This window comes from Heptranchias perlo, chromosome 17 (genome assembly GCF_035084215.1).
Source record: "Heptranchias perlo isolate sHepPer1 chromosome 17, sHepPer1.hap1, whole genome shotgun sequence".
Classification (NCBI taxonomy): domain Eukaryota; kingdom Metazoa; phylum Chordata; class Chondrichthyes; order Hexanchiformes; family Hexanchidae; genus Heptranchias; species Heptranchias perlo.
The window spans coordinates 379240-392199 of record NC_090341.1 but is presented as its reverse complement, the minus strand read 5'-3'; the positions used below and the strand labels follow the sequence as shown (position 1 = coordinate 392199).

The window sequence follows — 12960 nt, the reverse complement described above, 5'->3', positions numbered from 1 at the left end:
GGCGACACACACACAAACAGGGCGACACACACACAAACAGGGCGACACACACACAAACAGGGCGACACACACACAAACAGGGCGACACACACACAAACAGGGCGACACACACACAAACAGGGCGACACACACACAAACAGGGCGACACACACACAAACAGGGCGACACACACACAAACAGGGCGACACACACACAAACAGGGCGACACACACACAAACAGGGCGACACACACACAAACAGGGCGACACACACACAAACAGGGCGACACACACACAAACAGGGCGACACACACACAAACAGGGCGACACACACACAAACAGGGCGACACACACACAAACAGGGCGACACACACACAAACAGGGCGACACACACACAAACAGGGCGACACACACACAAACAGGGCGACACACACACAAACAGGGCGACACACACACAAACAGGGCGACACACACACAAACAGGGCGACACACACACAAACAGGGCGACACACACACAAACAGGGCGACACACACACAAACAGGGCGACACACACACAAACAGGGCGACACACACACAAACAGGGCGACACACACACAAACAGGGCGACACACACACAAACAGGGCGACACACACACAAACAGGGCGACACACACACAAACAGGGCGACACACACACAAACAGGGCGACACACACACAAACAGGGCGACACACACACAAACAGGGCGACACACACACAAACAGGGCGACACACACACAAACAGGGCGACACACACACAAACAGGGCGACACACACACAAACAGGGCGACACACACACAAACAGGGCGACACACACACAAACAGGGCGACACACACACAAACAGGGCGACACACATATAGTACTAAACACATACACTATTGTGCAACACATGCAGTACTAATCACACTGTAGTGCACACATCATGCTAAACACATACACTATAGTGCAACACACGCATACCATAGTGCAACATACAAACACATACACTGTAGTGCAACACAGTATTAAAACACACACACTATAATGCCATACACACTACAATGCAACACATAACACACACTAATGCTACGACACTATGGTGCTACACAGTACTAAACACACACAATAGTGCAACAAACACACATATCCTCAACACCCACGATAGTGCTACACCCACGCAGTACCAAACACACACTATAATGCAACACACACGAACTATAGTGCTACACACACACTATACGACTACAAACACATGGCAGCTCTCACACCCAATAGAATGTGTGCGTCCACACGCACACAAAGACCAAAGACCAGAGTCCACACATTGTAGCAGCCACTATCGTTCCGAACACCTCCCAACAAGAAAAGAAGCTGCTGTCACTGGTCTCCCAGGTGTTGAACAGACACAGGCCAGTACCTGGATATAGTCACACTTACTTTAAATACCTGTGGGGGGTCCGGTGAGCCCATAGTCTCTTCTGCAACAGTCTGTAGGACAGCTTGCCATTGCTCCTCATTCATCAATGATCTGATGACTAAATAAATTGAAACTGCTTTATAAAAACATTTGCTTGTTCCCGTCATTTCATTAGTGGGATTCTGTTCCTATAAAAAGCTTTGAAAGGTTAATAGAAGAACTCGATACAAAACAGATTACAGCCCTGCAATTCTTCATTGTTACTAAAACTGATATAAAGCTTTGGCCGTTTGAAGAACATAAGAAATAGGAGCAGGAGTAGGCCGTACGGCCCCTCGAGGCTGCTCCGCCATTCAATAAGATCATGGCTGATCTTCAACCTCCACTCCACTTTCCCGCCCGATCCCCATATCCCTTGATTCCCCTAGAGTCCAAAAATCTATCCATCTCAGCCTTGAATATATTCAATGACTGAGCATCCACAGCCCTCTGGGGTGGAGAATTCCAAAGATTCACAACCCTCAGTGAAGAAATTCCTCCTCATCTCAGTCTTAAATAGCCGACCCCTTATCCTGAGACTATGCCCTCTACTTCTGTACTCTCCAGCCAGGGGAAACAACCTCTCAGCATCTACCCTGTCAAGCCCCCTCAGAATCTTATATGTTTCAATTAGATCACCTCTCATTCATCTAAACTCCAGAGCATAGAGGCCCATTCTACTCGATCTCTCCTCATAGGACAACCCTCTCATCCCAGGAATCAATATAGTGAACCTTCATTGCACCGCCTCTAAGACAAGTATATCCTTCCTTAGATAAGGAGACCAAAACTGTACACAGTACTCCAGGTGAGGTCTCACCAAAACCCTGTACAATTGTAGTAAGACTTCCTTACTCTTGTACTCCAACCCCCTCGTAATAAAGGCCAACGTACCATTTGTGTTCCTAATTGCTTGCTGTACCCGCTTGTTAACTTTTTCTTTCTTGTACCAGGACACCCAAGTCTCTCTGGACACCAACATTTAATAGTTTCTCACCATTTAAAAAATATTCTGTTTTTCTATTCTTCCTACCAAAGTGAATAACCTCACATTCCCCCACATTATACTCACTTAACCTGCCTATATCCCTTTGCAGACTCTGTCCTCCTCATTGTTTACTTTCCCACCTAGCTTTGTATCATCAGCAAACTTGGATACATTACACTCGGTCCCTTCAAGCAAGTCATTAATATAGATTGTAAATAGCTGAAGCCCAAGCACTGATCCTTGCAGCACCCCACTAGTTACAGCCTGTCAACCTGAAAATGATCCGTTTATCCCTACTCTCTGTTTTCTGTCCGTTAAACCAATCCTCTATCCATGCTAATATATTACCCTCAACCCCATGAGCCCTTACCTTGTGTAACAATCTTTTATGTGGCACCCTAACGAATGCCTTTTGAAAATCCAAATATACGACATCCACTGTTTCCCCTTTATCTACCCTGCTAGTTACATCCTCAAAAAACTCTAATAAATTTGTCAAACATGATTTCCCTTTCATAAAACCATGTTGACTCTGCCTAATCATGTTATGATGTTCTAAATGCCCTATTACCACTTCCTTAATAATGGATTCCAGCATTTTCCCAATGACTGTTGTCAGGCTAAGTGGCCTGTAGTTCCCTGTTTTCTCTCTCCCTCCTTCCTTGAATAGCGGGGTCACATTTGCCACCTTCCAATCCACTGGGACCGTTCTAGAATCTAGGGAATTTTGGAAGATCACAACCAATGCATCCACTATCTCTGCAGCCACCTCTTTTAGAACCCTCGGATGTAGGCCATCAGGTCCAGGGGATTTATCAGCTTTTAGTCCCATTAGTTTCTCAAGTACTTTTTCTCTACTGGTAATGATTACTTTAAGTTCCTCATTCTCATCAGCCCCTTGGTTCCCCACTATTTCTGGTATGCTTTCTGTGTCTTCTACTTATCTATATATGGACTTCCAGAAGGCATTTGATAAAGTCCCACATAAGAGACTGTTAGCTAAGATAGAAGCCCATGGAATCGAGGGAAAAGTACGGACTTGGTGAGGAAGTTGGCTGAGCGAAAGGTGACAGAGAGTAGGGATAATGGGAAGGTACTCACATTGGCAGGATGTGACTAGTGGAGTCCCGCTCACAATATTTATTAACGACTTAGATGAAGGCATAGAAAGTCTCATATCTAAGTTTGTAAGCAGTGTAGATGAAAACATAAAATTACAAAGCGATATTGATAGATTAGGTGAATGGGCAAAACTGTGGCAAATGGAATTCAATGCAGACAAATGTGAGGTCATCCACTTTGGATCAAAAAAGGATAGAACAGGGTACTTTCTAAATGGTAAAATGTTAAAAACAGTGGATGTCCAAAGGGACTTAGGGGTTCAGGTACATAGATCATTGAAGTGTCATGAACAGGTGCAGAAAATAATCAATAAGGCTAATGGAATGCTGGCCTTTATATCAAGAGGACTGGAGTACAAGGGGGCAGATGTTATGCTGCAGCTATACAAAACCCTGGTTAGACCGCACCTGGAATACTGTGAGCAGTTCTGGGCACTGCACCTTCGGAAGGACATATTGGCCTTGGAGGGAGTGCAGCGTAGGTTTACTAGAATGATACCCGGACTTCAAGGGTTAAGTTAAAAGGAGAGATTACACAAATTGGGGTTGTATTCTCTGGAGTTTCGAAGGTTAAGGGGTGATCTGATCGAAGTTTATAAGATATTAAGGGGAACAGATAGGGTGGACAGAGAGAAACTATTTCCGCTGGTTGAGGATTCTAGGAGTAGGGGGCACAGTCTAAAAATTAGAGCCAGACCTTTCAGGAGTGAGATTAGAAAACATTTCTGCACACGAAGGGTGGTAGGAGTTTGGAACTCTCTTTCGCAAACGGCAATTGATGCTCAATTGCTAAATTTAAATCTGAGATGGATAGCTTTTTGGCAACCAAAGGCATTAAGTGATATGGGCCAAAGGCAGGTATATGGAGCTAGATCACAGATCAGCCATGATCTTATCAAATGGCGGAGCAGGCACGAGGGGCTGAATGGCCTACTCCTGTTCCTATGTTCATCCTAAATATTTGTTTAACGTCTCTGCCATTTCCTGATTCCCCATTATAATTTCTCCTGTCTCAGCCTCTAGGGGACAAATGTTTACTTTTGCTGCTCTCTTCCTTTTTACATACTTGTAGAAACTCCGACGATCCGTTTTTATATTTCTTGCTAATTTACTTTCATATTCTATTTTCTCCCTTTTTATCAATTTTTTCATCATCCTTTGCTGGTTTCTAAAACTCTCCCAATCCTCAGGCTTACTACTCTTCTTGGTGGCATTACAAGCCTCTTCTTTTAATCTAATACTATCCTAATTTCTTTAGTTAACCACAGGTGGATCACTTTTCCCGTGGATTTTTTATTTCTCAATGGAATGTATATCTGTTGAGAATATTGAAATATCTCTTTAAATGTTTGCTTTTCAATCGTCATAACCTTTTAATTTAATTTCCCAATCTACTTTAGCCAACTCGCCCCTCATACCTATGTAATTGGCTTTATTTAAGTTTAAGACTCTAGTTTCGGACTGAAGTACGTCACTCTCAAACTCAATGTTTGAATTTTTGGAGTTTGTCCTGCTGCATTTCAACAACGAATGTTCCACAGCAAGCTCTTGTTTCAGGTTGTGTACACTCCCCTACATCTGGCTGCTTTTTAAATGATATCCTGTATATCATGGCCCACAGAGATGAAACTGAAGTTTTGCTATAACCACGGTCACCCTCAAAAACTTTGAACCCTCTTTGGGCTTCAATGGGAGAGTTAAGGCACTAGAGAAAGGTGCTTCAACGCACCAAAGGTCTTTTCTCATTGCTCCACAATATTCTGACCAGATTTTACTTACATCAAATACTTAAGTAATATGTTTGACTCGCATCAAACGACCAGGTCGAAGGATAGATTCTAAACTATGAAACTCTGCCAATTCATAGGTCAATGGGACTGTGAACTCAATAGTTTTCATTGATTTTAATGAGCGCCACCCCCACCCACTTGTTGCGGTCCCGAGAATCCCCCTACCCGCCCTTGTTGCGGTCCCGAGAATCCCCCCCCCCCCGCCCTTGTTGCGGACCCGGGCACCCCCGCCAAACGTTGTTGCGGACCCGGGCACCCCTCCCCTACCTCCCCACCTATTGTGTTCCCAAGCCTACCCCCCACCCCTCGAAGTCGTCCTGCAGAGTTTTAAGCATCAATATTATTTGAGCCAGGCGGGGCCGGGGCGCGCGGCTACAGCCAGGCGGGGCCGGGGCGCGCGGCTACAGCCAGGCGGGGCCGGGGCGCGCGGCTACAGCCAGGCGGGGCCGGGGCGCGCGGCTACAGCCACTGTGCAAACCTGCAGGAGGCCGCCGTTCATATCCTTGCTTTGCTGCCCAACCGAGTGGATGAAGACGGGAGTCAAGATAGAACAACCATTGATCAAATTCCTTAATGTCTTTTACGCCTTCGTAACGAAGATGTAATCTTCCTCCAAAGTTTTCTTCAACAACAACGATCCAGGCCTCCAAGGGATTGAGGGAGTCTTGGAGTTCAAATCGTGATCCGGCTGAGATGAGGTCCAGAGGGTTCTTCCCTCGATTGGGCTATATTAAAAATGAAACAGAATGGAAAGCTGATTGTGCTGTTTGCTTTCACTCTCCCTTCCTTTAAACATCTATCTGCAAGTAAAGATGCAGAAGTGGATGACCTGCCAGTTGTTGCCACTGTGGGTACCCCACCGCTCCTAACCAGGAGTTAAGAGATCACATTACACTTGAACTGAATGCAATATTGAACAGTAGAATTCTCAGATCACAAGTCACGTGACTTTTCCATCTCCTTCCCATTCCTCTCAACAATCTTGTTCTTTTCCATCACGATTAAACACTCACTTTCCAATTCAACACAAGCTCACTCTCCCTCTCTTACTGCAGCAAGATAAAAAACGCAAGTGCTCACTCACAAGATATGGTCCAATACTGAGAACAGGGGACAGCACAAGACGGGTGATAATGAGTAGCTTATTCTAAACTAACAACTCTATGAAATGTTAAGTCAAGAATACAGCAGTTTACTGATGGGAGAAGAGTTGGTGAGATGACTAAAGGCAAGGTAAGTTTGAAGGAGGCTTTGAAACAGAGGAGAGGTAGCAAGGCAGAGGGATGGGGAGAGAGTTCCAGAGTTTGGGACTGAGACAGCTGAACGCTATACAACCATAAGGTGGAGTGGGGATATACAAATGAGGGCACAGTTGATAGAAACATAGAAAACAGGAGCAGGATTGGGCCATTCGAGCCTGAACCGCCATTCAATATGATCATGGCTGATCCTCTATCTCAATACCATATTCCCGCTCTCTCCCCATACCCCTTGATGCCTTTTGTGTCTAGAAATCTATCTAGCTCCTTCTTAAATATATTCAGTGACTTGGCCTTCACAGCCTTCTATGGTAGAGAATTCCACAGGTTCACCACCCTCTGAGTGAAGAAATTTCTCCTCATCTCAGTCCTAAATGTCCTAACCTGTATCCTGAGACTGTGACCCCTCATTCTGGACCCCCCAGCCAGGGGAAACATCCTACCTGCATCCAGTCTGTCTAGCCCTGTCAGAATTTTATATGTTTCAATGAGATCCCCTCTCATTCTTCTAAACTCGAGTGAATACAGGTTGAGTTGACCCAATCTCTCCTCATACGACAGTCCTGCCATCCCAGGGATCAGTATGGTGAACCTTTGCTGCACTCCCTCTATGGCAAGTATATCCTTTCTTAGGTAAGGAGACCAAAACTGCACACAATACTCCAGGTGTGGTCTCACCAAGGCCCTGTATAACTGCAGTAAGACATCCTCGCTCCTGTACTCAAATCCTCTTGCAATGAAGGCCAACATACCATTTGCCTTCCTAACTGCTTGCTGCACCTGCACGTTTGCTTTCAGTGACTGGTGTACAAGGACACCCAGGTCCCTTTGTACATCAACATTTCCCAATCTATCACCATTTAAATAATACTCTGCCTTTCTGTTTTTCCTTCCGAAGTGGATAACTTCACATTTATCCACATTATACTGCATCTGCCATGTATTTGCCCACTCACTCAACTTGAGTAAATCACCTTGAAGCCTCTTTGCATCCTCCTCACAACTCACAATCCCACCTAGTTTTGTGTTGTCTGCAAACTCGGAAATATTACATTTGGTTCCCTCATCTAAATTATTGATATATATTGTGAATAGCTGGGGCCCGAGCACTGATCCCTGCGGTACCCCACTAGTCACTGCCTGCCACCCTGAAAAAGAACCATTTATTCCTACTCTCTGTTTCCTGTGTTAACCAATTTTCAATCCATGCCAGTATATTACCACCAATCCCATGTGCTTTAATTTTGCACACTAATCTCTTATGTGGGACTTTATCAAAGGCCTCTGAAAATCCAAATACACCACATCCACTGGTTCTCCCTTATCTATTCTACCAGTTACATCCTCAAAAAACTCCAGTAGGTTTGTCAAACACAATTTCCCTTTCATAAATCCATGTTGACATTGTCTAATCCCGTTGATATTTTCTCAGTGCCCTGTTTTCACATCCTTTATAATAGACTCCAGCATTTTCCCTACTACTGATGTTAGGCTAACCAGTCTGTAGTTCCCTGTTTTCTCTCTCCTTCCTTTTTTAAATAGTGGGGTTACATTTGCCACTCTCCAATCTGCAGGAACTGTTCCATAATCTATAGAATTTTGGAAGATGACAACTAATGCATCCACTATTTCCATGGCTACCTCTTTTAGTACTCTGGGATGCGGATTATCAGGTCCTGGGGATTTATCGGCTTTCAGTCCCATTCATTTCTCCAGCACTATTTTTTACTGATACTAATTTCCTTTAATTCCTCCTTCTCACTAGTCCCTTGGTTGCCCAGCATTTCTGGGAAGTTATTTGTGCCCTCTTCCGTGAAGACAGAACCAAAGTATTTGTTTAATTGCTCTGCCATGTCCTTGTTCCTCATTATAAATTCTCCTGTTTCTGACTGTAAGGGACCTACATTTGTCTTCACTAATCTTTTTCTTTTTACATACTTGTAGAAGCTTTTACAGTCCACTTTTATGTTCCTTGCAAGGTTACTCTCATACTCTATTTTTCCCCTCTTAATCAATCTCTTGGTCCTTTTTTGCTGAATTCTAAACTGCTCCTAATCCTCAGGCTTGCTACTTTTTCTGGCAACTTTATGTGACTCCTCTTTGGATCTAATACTATCCTTAATTTCTTTTGTTAGCCATGGTTGGGTCGCTTTTCCTTTTGTGTTTTTGCGCCAGAAAGGAATGTATAATTGTTGCAATTCATGCATTCGTTCCTTAAATGTTAGCCATTGCCTATCCACCGTCATGCCTTTTAATGAAGCTTCCCAATCTATCACAGCCAACTCACTCCTCATATCTTCGTAGTTTCCTTTGTTTAGATTTGGGACCTTAGTTTCGGATTGGACTACATCATTTTCCATCTTAATGAAGAATTCGATCATGTTATGGTCACTCTTTCCTAAAGGACCCCGCACAACAAGATTACTAATTAACTCCTTCTCATTGCACAATACCCAATCTAGTTCCCCTTAATATATTGAAAACTTCTATTAAATCACTCCTTAATCTTCTAAATTCCAGGGAATACAACCCTAGTTTGTGTAATACCTCTCCTCGTAACACAGTACTCCAGGTGTGGTCTAACCAGGGCTTTGCATAGCTATTGCACAACTTCTACTCCCTTGTATTCTCGGCCTCTAGATATAAAGGCCAGCATTCCATTAGCCTTTTTGATTATTTTCTGTACCTGCCAAAGATATTTCAATGATCTATGTACATGGACCCCTAAGTTTCTTTGGACCTCCAATGCTTTGAGCTTTTCACCATTTAGAAAGTACTCTGATCTATACTTTTTAGGTCCAAAGTGGATGACCTCACACTTGCCTACAGTGAAATCCAGTTGCCACAGTTTTGCCCATTCACTTAGAATCATAGAATGGTTACAGCACATTCGGGCCATCGAGCCCATGCCAGCTCTCCGAGAGCAATCCAGCTAGTCTCACTCCCCCACCCTATCCCCATAGCCCTGCAAATTTTTTCCTTTCAAGTACTTATCCAATTCCCTTTTGAAAGCCACGATTGAATCTGCCTCCACCACCCTTTCAGGCAGCGCATTCCAGATCCTAACCACTCGCTGCTTAAAAAAGTTTTTCCTCATCTCACCTTTGGTCCTTTTGCCAATCACCTTAAATCTATGTTCTCCGGTTCTCGATCCTTCTACCAATTGGAACAGTTTCTCTCGATCTACTCTGACTCGATCTCTCATGATTTTGAGCACCTCTATTAAATCTCCTCTCAACATTCTCTGCTCTAAAGGAGAAGAACCCAAACTTCTCCAGTCTATCCACGTAACTGAAGTCCTTCATCCCTGGAACCATACTAGTAAATCTATTAATATCTTTGTAATTTTCATGTTTCCATCTACACTGCTTACATTACTGCCTATCTTTGTGTCATTGGCAAACTTGGATATGTGGCTCTCTAACCCGTCATGTAAGTTGTTAATAAATGCAGTGAATAGTTGAGGCCACGACACAAATCCCTGTGAGGCACCACTAGTCACATCCTGCTAATAAGAACATAAGAACATAAGAAATAGGAGCAGGAGTAGGCCAATCGGCCCCTCGAGCCTGCTCCGCCATTCAATAAGATCATGGCTGATCTGATCCTAATCTCAAATCTAAATTCATGTCCAATTTCCTGCCCGCTCCCCGTAACCCCTTATTCCCTTTACTTCTAGGAAACTGTCTATATCTGTTTTTAATTTATCTAATGATGTAGCTTCCACAGCTTCCTGGGGCAGCAAATTCCACAGACCTACTACCCTCTGAGTGAAGAAGTTTCTCCTCATCTCAGTTTTGAAAGAGCAGCCCCTTATTCTAAGATTATGCCCCCTAGTTCTAGTTTCACCCATCCTTGGGAACATCCTTACCGCATCCACCTGATCAAGCCCCTTCACAATCTTATATGTTTCAATAAGATCGCCTCTCATTCTTCTGAACTCCAATGAGTAGAGTCCCAATCTACTCAACCTCTCCTCATATGTCTGCCCCCTCATCCCCGGGATTAACTGAGTGAACCTTCTTTGTACTGCCTCGAGAGCAAGTATGTCTTTTCTTAAGTATGGACACCAAAACTGTATGCAGTATTCCAGGTGCGGTCTCACCAATACCTTATATAACTGCAGCAATACCTCCCTGTTTTTATATTCTATCCCCCTAGCAATAAAAGCCAACATTCCATTGGCCTTCTTGATCACCTGCTGCACCTGCAAACTAACTTTTTGATTTTCTTGCACTAGGACCCCCAGATCCCTTTGAACTGCAGTACTTTCCAGTTTCTCGCCATTAAGATAATAACTTGCTCTCTGATTTTTCCTGCCAAAGTGCATAACCTCACATTTTCCAATATTGTATTGCATCTGCCAAATCTCTGCCCACTCACCCAGCCTGTCTATATCCCCTTGTCGGTTTTTTATGTCCTCCTCACTCTCTACTTTCCCTCCCATCTTTGTATCATCTGCAAACTTTGATATGTTACACTCGGTCCCCTCCTCCAAATCATTAATATAGATTGTAAAGAGTTGGGGACCCAGCACCGACCCCTGCGGAACACCACTGGCTACTGGTTGCCAGTCCGAGAATGTACCATTTATCCCAACTCTCTGCTTCCTGTTAGATAACCAATCCTCCACCCATGCCAGAATATTACCCCCAATCCAGTGATTCTTTATCTTGAGCAATAATCTTTTATGTGGCACCTTGTCGAATGCCTTCTGGAAGTCCAAATACACTACGTCCACTGGTTCCCCTTTATCCACCCTGTACGTTATATCCTCAAAGAACTCAAGCAAATTTGTCAGACATGACTTCCCCTTTGTAAAGCAATTTGAGTACCTGCCTATTATCCTTACTCTCTGTCTCCTGCCACTCAGCCAATTTCCTAATTTGTCCTCAATTCCATGAGCTTCAACTTTAGCTCACAGTCTCTTACAAGGAACTTTATCGAATGCCTTCTGGAAGTCCATATAAATGACATCCATAGACATTCCCCTGTCCACTACTTCAGGCATGACCTACCCTTTACAAATCCATGCTGGCTCTCTGATCAGCTGAAAATTTTCAAGGTGTTCAGTCACTCTATCCTTCATTATAGACTCTAGTAATTTCCCGACAACAGATGTTAGGCTAACTGGTCTATAATTCCCTGGTCTCCCTCTCTCACCTTTCTTAAATAGCAGAGTGACATGTGCAATTTTCCAAACTAAAGCAACGGTTTCTGAATCGAGAGAACTTTTGAAGATTATAGTGAGGGCATCTGCAATGTTCTAACCTACTTCCTATAAAACCCAGGATGGAAACCATCTGGTCCTGGGGATTTGTCACTCTTTAGTGCCATTATTTTCTTCATTACTATTTAATAATTATTTTGCCTCAGTATTTAACAGGGAGACTAATATGGTGGGCATGACATTATTAGAAGATACAGAGACATTTAAGATAGAAAGGAGGAAGATAATTGAGAAAGTAATCAAACTTAGAGAGGATAAAACCCCTGGTCCAGATGGATTGCATCCATGCATATTAAAAGTCAGGGAAAAGACAGAAGAGGCACTAATACATAAATATAAAAATTCATTGGAAAAGGGAATAGTGCCAGAGGACTGGCGGACAGCTATATTTAAAAAGGGAGAAAGAACAAAACCAGGGAACCATAGGTCAATTAGTTTAACATTGGTGGTAGGAAAGATAACGGAATCTTTACTCAAAGATTTAATGGAAAACCATCTAGGAACCGAAAATATAATAAAGAATAGTCAGCACGGATTTCAAAAGGGAAGGTCATGCTTGACCAAACTTATTGAATTCTTTGAAGTAACAGAAAGAGTAGACAAGGGTAATGCAGTGGATGTACATAAGAACATAAGAAATTGGAGCAGGAGTAGGCCAATCGGCCCCTCGAGCCTGCTCCGCCATTCAATAAGATCATGGCTGATCTGATCCCAACCACAAATCTAAAGAACACAAGAAGTCGGAGCAGGACCCGGCCACATAGCCCCTGGGCCCTCTCCGCCACCCACAGGGCATTGACCGATCCGAACTCAGCTTCATGTCCAATTTCCTGCCCGCTCCCCATAACCCCTAATTCCCTTTACTTCTAGGAAACTGTCTATTTCTGTTTTAAATTTATCTAATGATGTAGCTTCCACAGCTTCCTGGGGCAGCAAATTCCACAGACCCACCACCCTCTGAGTGAAGAAGTTTCTCCTCATCTCAGTTTTGAAAGAGCAGCCCCTTATTCTAAGATTATGCCCCCTAGTTCTAGTTTCACCCATCTTTGGGAACATCCTTACTGCATCCACCCGATCAAGACCCTTCACAATCTTATATGTTTCAATAAGATCGCCTCTCATTCTTCTGAACTCCAATGAG

General features: G+C 43.6%; 1 protein-coding gene across 3 annotated transcripts in view; it reads right to left on the bottom strand.

Moving 5' to 3' along the window:
* LOC137333952 (scm-like with four MBT domains protein 1) overlaps positions 1 to 12960 on the bottom strand; it is a 103651-nt gene that overhangs the window by 68868 nt on the left and 21823 nt on the right. For all 3 annotated transcript variants that reach the window (XM_067998303.1, XM_067998305.1, XM_067998304.1), the window contains 2 exons: positions 5809 to 6055; positions 1413 to 1510 (listed from right to left, as the gene is read on the bottom strand). In XM_067998303.1, coding sequence (XP_067854404.1) covers positions 1413 to 1510; positions 5809 to 6055 — 345 coding nt within the window. The remainder of the gene's footprint in view (positions 1 to 1412; positions 1511 to 5808; positions 6056 to 12960) is intronic.